At 40.1% G+C, this 7,895-nt stretch overlaps 1 protein-coding gene across 3 annotated transcripts; it reads left to right on the plus strand.

Moving 5' to 3' along the window:
* The first annotated feature begins 275 nt into the window (after positions 1-275).
* aamdc (adipogenesis associated, Mth938 domain containing) lies at positions 276-5,874 on the plus strand. 3 transcript variants are annotated; one of them, XM_079514144.1, is made up of 4 exons: positions 276-454; positions 3,154-3,297; positions 3,962-4,057; positions 5,410-5,874. In XM_079514144.1, exons 2-4 carry the CDS (start codon positions 3,166-3,168, stop codon positions 5,548-5,550), a joined length of 369 nt encoding a protein of 122 aa, XP_079370270.1. In that variant the 5' UTR covers positions 276-454; positions 3,154-3,165; the 3' UTR covers positions 5,551-5,874. The 3 variants fall into 3 exon arrangements, with proteins under 3 accessions (XP_079370270.1, XP_079370271.1, XP_079370269.1); XM_079514145.1 differs by having other exon boundaries at positions 3,158-3,297; XM_079514143.1 differs by having other exon boundaries at positions 277-454; positions 3,151-3,297.
* The last annotated feature ends 2,021 nt before the right edge of the window (positions 5,875-7,895 follow it).

Genomic DNA, 7,895 nt, shown 5'->3' on the forward strand with positions numbered 1-7,895 from the left:
CTCCGTCCACTCCACGCATCGACCTGGTATTGCAGTATCTCCAGGAACGGTGCACCCCCCTAATTTGTAAAAATAATGTTTGTCTTCTTGAAAAGATATGCGAACTTAACTGTTATTTGTTCAGTATTTGCCAGTATATTGATTTAATTATAGATGTATTACGGTAACCATTAACTGGTTGCTCAGCACATTTGTTTTGTTTAATTTTGCATTTTGTTTATAGTAGTTTTTCTTTCTTAATTTCTTATTTATAATAGGACAACTATCGCACGCACACTGTTATTAGAAATTAGGCCCATGGTTCTGGCTTTGGGAGAGGTTTAGAGTTTATTCAGTCCTAGACCTTTTATAATGATATTGAGTCCCTTTTTAAAAGTAGGAGGCAGAAGTTTGGAGTGTGGCTTTTCTGTTGACGTTTACCTCTGTTGAGGTTGACAGCAACTTAAGCAAGGGGGTAAGCGGCCATATCTTTCTTGTTTTATTAATTCTCCCAGAATCTCCCTATAGACCTATAGGCAATTAAACTAACAACATGATCATATATACCATTACCTTTTCATATATTTTAGCTTGACCTAATAGAAACATAAGTTTTCCATAGAAATCTCGTTTAGCCACAGTGTAGCCTTCAGTAGCTACAATATAGCTAACTAGCTAGCCAAATTCAGCTATGAATAACACAACATTTGGCAGTATGAATGGCTTAAATCTCTTTGAAGATTTAATGGCACACCGAGGCCTATATGACCAATTTATGTTTTAAGACATTTTTAGGGTGTAGGTCAGGACGTCTACAGTTTAGGAAAATAAGTAGGTCTACAAAATCTGCCAGGGGATCCATGACTTTAACTACAATACCAATCCAGGATACATGCAGAATGTCAGGAGTTTAGTACTACACTGGTAATTCACCATTGATGCTGTTCACCAAATACATTCTACTATCATTGCCTTTGTTAGTGCTAGCTGCTAGTGCATACTGTGATCAGTAGAGTACTAGAGTTTATGCCATAAGCATAACTAACCATGACTCCATATTTGTAAATGTACTTATCTGTTGCACAGCTCTTCCTCTTGTAGCTGTAGTACCATTATGGATCTTTCAGTGTTGCTTGCCTTATACAGTTTAAATTATATGCAATATATTTTCCATCTTGCCTAAGTGCTCATCATCTGTCATTTCATTTCCATTCACGAAAATATATTTTAAAATATCTTGAAAATTTCCATTTCTGCTAATCAGTACCATGCTATACTATGCTTGTATATGATTTGACTAATTTGATTTACAGTAGGATTAGAGAGACCATATCAAAAACTGTGTTTTAATCGAACAATAGCACAATGGTATGTGAACTTTATTATATACTATAGTGTAGTTACATACATATCACTTTATTTAAAATAGGTTAAATGCGTTGACTGCACATTTATAGGTTAAATGTGTAAAATTGCATTGACTGCCCATCATTAGCGTATACTGTAGTTTCATATGTCTGATGTGTTGGCGTTTGTTATGCTGTTTTTTTGTTGAAGCTTGGACCACAATGGAAATAATAAATATTGTGTTTTGTTTTCATTCTCTGTGATACAATTGTATTAGTTGGGGCATTTCTTATACTTCCGTGACCGTGGAGAGCGAAGGTCCGTTTCTCAGTGGTTGTACCATCTATGAAGGTTAAATAACAAATTGAGCCCCCATGCCCCTCGCAAAAATGTGAGCAAAATTTGGCAGAGCCCAAAATGGCTACAGTACCACCCGCTATGACACAAATTAACTTTTCAATGGTTTGGCCTCCGCCCTCCAGTGATGTGTAGAGCTTGTTTTCTATTACTTATGGGGCTGAGGAATCCATAAATGATTTAAACTTCTTCTTATCCAAGATGGCCGCCAATTATCAGCTCTGAAAGGTCAATTTTTCAATATTGTCGGGTCTGCGAAATCACTCAGATTATTTTTTGCCAGTGTATTATGGCATGTGTGATATGTGAGCTAACCACAATCACAGTAATCCTCATATTCTATCATTCAAGGGCTTTTGGATAGAGTGTCTGTGACTGTGATCAGTTTAGGGCTGATGGCAATTATGTTTCTGCACTGTCAAATAGGTCTACGTATATTCTCAGATAGCATCTTAAATAAATGTGAAAATGTGTTGTGACTTTGAAAAGTTTTAATACAAATAGTTCCAATGGCATCTAAATGTAAGGTTGTAAATATGCTTATCAGTGTTGCGAGGATGAGTGGATACATGAAAAAATTCTCCTCTCCCGAAAGGGGTACCTGTGCCAAAAAGGTTTGGGAACCCCTGCTCTAACAATATGTAAGGTAGTTTGTCCTTTCAAGATGAAGATTCAGTGAGTCGTCATCAGGTAGAAGACTATGATTCATGATGACTATTTTTATTGATGACTATTTGATGTATTACCATGTTTTCTACAACCTTCATAGATGGTAAATCCACTGAGAAACGGACCTTCGCTCTCCACGGTCACGGAAGTATCAGAAATGCCCCAACTTATATGTTGGAAGATGCTTTGGTGCTCTGTTTTTATGTCACCAAATAAAATCAACCAATGAATCAAAATTCACCAATACAAACGTTAAAATTCATCATTCTACAACAAAAAGTAACAGGTAAACGCTGACATCTTTAATCAAAGGCATTCTAGTAAATAAAAGTCTGCATGCATGCTCTTCTACGTATGTAAATATAATGTCTGATTTATAGGCCTACTTTGTTTTATGAGTGTTGCATGCTGAAAATAGCAGAGCTTTTAGATCTACTACTTTTTAAAAGGAAAAAGTATAATTCAAGTAAAGAGGATGAAAAAACACAATGTTGCACTAATGTCAGGCCTGTATGAACATTTCCTTGTCAGTAGTCGTGTGATGGGTTGTTAAACATCTTTGTGTTACAGCACCAAATGTCAAAATAAATTCCTTATCTATGAAGTGATTCACTCTGGTTACCCATGCTTGTAGAATAATGAATGTAGGATACAGTCTTTTCCCAATCCATTGAAAGTTTGTCTTGAGAGACCAATAGTATAGCTACTGTATAAGATTATGGGAAAATCATTGAAATTATGAAAGTGTTTGTTAAGTGTAAAATATGTACTTTTCTGCTCCTTATCCTTCCCTTCCAGCAGGAAGTGTACACCATGTCCTCACCAGAGATCACGTCTCTCTCCTGGGGTCACATGAAGGTGAAGGGATGTTCCTCCACCTACAAGGACTGTAAGGTGTGGCCTGGAGGCAGCAGTGCTTGGGACTGGGGAGAGACAGGGACTAATGTGAGTGGCAAGACTGGGTCTTTCTTTATCGAGTCCTTTGACTTTACACTTATTTGGATTAAATTCTATGACCATATAATCTAATCTAAAAGTAAATTCTATAATTGTTAATTTAATACAGCTTTATAGAGATTTGTTTTAGATTTTGATATATCACAAAGACAGGTGGAAACAAATATGTTCTTTCTGCACAACTTGGGTTGGATTAGTGTATGAGAGCAGAACCTTTTTTTATACACCTCCCCAGGGAACAACATCATGTGATCTAACAGTACGTTTTAACAGCAGGCGACAGCCAGATGAATTTTCCGGAAGTGCATTATTTGTCTATGGGACCCGGTGACTACCGCCTATAGCAGGTGAACGGACGATAATCGAAAAGTGGGCAGAGGAACGTCGCCCGAAAAGATAAAAATGATTCATCTTTTCGCCCAATATCGGGCGATTAGGCAATGTGTCGCCCGATGCTCGCCCGCTGTTAAAACGCACTGTCAGGGAAACAAGACATTTCTGGAGAGCTGTGGTCCAAAATTAGATGTCCATTATTTCAATAGTGTGATAGCCAGAACATTTGGTAACATAAAATGTATTTTATTTAGAGAACGGTGACAATGTGTAAATTAATTCATTGTGTTGTTTCGATATGTTAACTCTTCTGCTGCAGCATCACCCAGGAGTACAACCAGCGGATCTAGAGGAGGTTCTGAGGAGGGGCATCCATCTATTAGTCATTGGCAGAGGCATGAGTGAAGCTCTACAGGTAGGCCTATAGCAATGTGGAATATTTGTTCACATTTAAAGTACCATGGTCAAGGTCATGGTAAACGTTATTGTCCACAAGGGAAATTTGTCTTGGGCTTTCACCCTACTGCAGCCACACACAAAACATCAGTGACAAACAAAATACATAACAGAGGGAGACACAACATTACACAAGTGCACACATAGTGTGAATATTCTAACCTCTTACAGTCACTGCTGCTTCAGAGCCTTGTTCAGCATTTTAGTTGACGCTGGTACAATTTTTTTTTTTTAAACCTGATGTACTTCCACTTCTGTGCCTTCTCCCAGAGGGCAGAAGTATTTAACTCTCCATTTAAAACATGGGTAACACCACTGACAATTTTTTGGGCCTGTTTTAATGTAGCCTGCTCATAAATAGACTGCAGAGAGGGGAGTTGTCTTACCCCTATGATCTTCCCTGCGGTTTGCACCAATCTGAACAATTTGGACCTCAGTTGCTACCGAACCAAACTGTGATGCTAAATCTGACCAGGCTTTCCAAGGCCGTACGATAGAACAAGGTACTGGGGCTGCTTAATTCGAGAATTAAGGTGCTGGTTCCAGCATCCTTATTAATTAACCACTTTTAAACCCTATTTTATATTTTGTTTTATGATGGTGTTGCACAGTGAAAATAGCTAATCTACAAGCTCATGACATGTGCATTAGTAGATCTGTTATTTTAAAAAATAAAATTAGAAAATATTTTGACATGCCCAAATCGACCTAGCCCTGCGTAACCAGCCTTCATCTGCCTTTGCAATGCATATTGCCCCAGGCAGATTAAGTCTGGTCCCTCTCAATTGTTGGAGGACTTCACGGCTAAAACGATGACGAGCCAACTAGATTCGTCTGAAACCAGGCTATAACCAACCAGGGCCCAGTATTCAAATATGGGGCGGGACATTGCGGAAAAAATCGACCCCAATTTGGTTAATGACAAATGGCTGGGTTTCCCAAACGCATATGGTGTAAGACTTGTAGTGCTGCACATGCTCAGATGCCCTCTAGGCCGCACACAGAAGCCTGTGAACATAGACATTCCGTGCATAGATGTGCCACACAATGGTTAGGCCTGGTATGGTAGGCCTCAGGCCTCAGGTCTACCATTCTGAAATTTAATTGAATAATATTTGGACTGCTGGACAGCTGACAGTAGGCTCTCTTTACTCTTAAAAATATAATAAATATTATATATATATTATATATATATATAATTTATTATATGTATTATATTTTGTATATTAAAAGACCTGCCCTCATTGGTGTGTTTGTTATTTTAACAAACTTCCACCACCTCTTACCATCGCTGTCCTCCCCTTGTCCCAGGTGCCTTCCTCCACCCTGGATTTTGTGAAGCAGAAAGGGGTGGAGATCAGAGTTCTACAGACAGAAAAGGCTGTTGTTGAATACAACAACTTGGTTGGCCAGGGAGCCAAAGTTGGCGGAGTCTTCCACTCCACCTGCTAGTGATATTATGGTTTCCAAGTCGATCCCTAGCTCAATGGTTGACCCTGATGACCTGTATCGTATACCTGATGACCCTGGCCCATCTGTAGACTGCATCGAGGGAGGGGTACTTGCTTCAAGTTGCTTGAAGCAACCTACCATAGTGAATGTGTTCAATTCTAATGTAAGCCTACAGACTGTTTGGATATTAGCTAATGTTTTGCTCCAAAGTTTCCATGCGTACAGTTTGTAGATAAAGCCACCCAAATCTCAATGCTGTGTTCATATTATAGTGTGATGATGGCCTCAATCTTTATGCAATCTAATAAATCTAATAAATCTTTATTCCTTAACGGCAAGGCAAACATTTTGTGTTTTTCTGAGACCAAACTAGATGAATCAATCAGGGACGTTGATATTGAAATTGAGAACTACTCCATAGTCAGAAATGATAGAAACCGGAATGGGGGTGGTGTTTGCATGTATATCCACAAACGGCACAAAGATACTGAATTCATTACCCGTACTGACTTGCAGCATGATGAAATTGAAACTGTGTGGGTTGAATTCATTTTCAAAAATGCTATATCAGTAATAGTTGGCACAGTCTACAGACCTCCTGACCAGCAAGGCTTCTATGATATTCTTGAGGGATGCTTAGCTGAGGTGGAGGGTGCAGAGTAAATCCTGATTGGTGGTTTCAATACAGACGTACAACATAAAGAGGCGCCATTTAGTAGGTTTTGTGATCTGCATAGTGTCAGCCAGTTAATTACCCAACCCACTAGAGTGTGTGATTCTACTCAAACTGTCATTGATCTCATTCTGACCTCCAGAATCTCCAAGAAAGGTGTTATTGTATGTGGGCTTAGCGATCATTTTATAATATTCTGTACCCGCAAAAAACTAAAACTTAAGTTTTAAGTCACAAAGCAGTCTAGGGACCTCTCCTCAAAACCTATGCTCTAGTGAGGTCTTTAACCAAGAATTGGAGAGTCTGGATTGGTCCGATGAGCTTAAGAGCACACTTGTCGTGGCATGGCCAAGCATGGCTTGGCTTCAAAATCAAATTTACATCAGCACCGAACAACATGGCTCCTTTGAGAACCATCAGGGTCAAAACCCACTCTGAGCAATAGATACATTCGGACATACTGACTGCAATGAATGCCATAGACAAAAAATGCTCTGAATTTCTAAAATGCAAGTCAAAGCTTGCCAAGCGCTTCGACAGTGATATCCAAGCTCAACTGGACAACCTAAAAACCCGACGAAACAAGCTAAGAAACATTGTTACTGCCATGACCAAATCCGCTAAAAGAAACTTTATCAATGATAAAGCTGAGGAAAACAAAAACAATCATCGGGAGCTGAAGCTACTCAACAACCAACTAGGCTGCGGTCAGAAACTGAAAACCAGGTTTACAAACATGAACATAAAATCGAACAACACTCTCATCACTGACAAGCTTGATGTGGCCAACTACTTGAACATCTTCTTTACAAACAACAACGCTGGTTAACAAACTGCCCTCCCACTCTTGGCTTTTTGGTGTAGAGCACATTAAAACCTTCTACAGAAGGTGTTTGTAAAGATTATTTTAAACTGGTAATGGTAATCAACTGATGAGGTACTAAAGAAACTGAGTGCCCTACAACCCAACAATATTCCCCCCTGGCCATGACAATATTCCGCTGGAGACTCAGCCATCTCTATAGCTCCAATCATCACCCACATAATAAACCTCTCCATCAAACAGGGACAGGTCCCCCAAGATTTCAAACTTGCCTAAGTAACCCCCCTGCACAAGAAAGGGAGCAAATTAGACCCCGGCAACTACCGCCCTATTTCTATTCTTAGCTCCATCTCGAAAGTGACGGAAAAATAGTCTATGAATAGGTTGAAAAGTATCTTGCCACTAAAAACCTAATGTACGAATTCCAATCTGGGTTCAGAACATCCCACTCCACTGACACATGCCTCCTCTATTTGGTGACCACATCAAACACGAGGTGGATGCTGGCAAATACTGCGGCATGGTCATGCTGGACCTCCGTGGCCGTCGTCTCCTTGTCCCACAACAGTTCTCTCCATCACACTCTCCTCCTGTTCTTCCTCCTCATCTTCCTCCTCATCCTCCAGGCAGATGGAGTCTTCCTCCTCATCCTCCAGGCAGCTGGATCTCTCCCAGGCGATGGTGTCCCTCCCCCTCGGTTGCCGACCGCATTGTTTATGCGCATCGACACTTCCCTGGACGCCCGCTGGGTGGCGACTGAGGGCTCGACGGGCCTCAACAACACAACCTTCTGAGCGATGGCGGAGAACTTAAGTACGTTCACAAATGGTGAAGATGCTGTGGCTCCTG

The sequence above is a fragment of the Electrona antarctica genome, assembly GCF_951216825.1.
Source record: "Electrona antarctica genome assembly, chromosome: 11".
Taxonomy (NCBI): Eukaryota; Metazoa; Chordata; class Actinopteri; order Myctophiformes; family Myctophidae; genus Electrona; species Electrona antarctica.

Bases quoted from the DNA above. Each gene is read 5' to 3' on its own strand.
- aamdc (XM_079514144.1), top strand. From the start codon at position 3,166: ATGTCCTCACCAGAGATCACGTCTCTCTCCTGGGGTCACATGAAGGTG. The intron at 3,298-3,961 runs GTGAGTGGCAAG...CTTCTGCTGCAG, and splicing joins GGGGAGAGACAGGGACTAAT to CATCACCCAGGAGTACAACC. The intron at 4,058-5,409 runs GTAGGCCTATAG...CCCTTGTCCCAG, and splicing joins GCATGAGTGAAGCTCTACAG to GTGCCTTCCTCCACCCTGGA.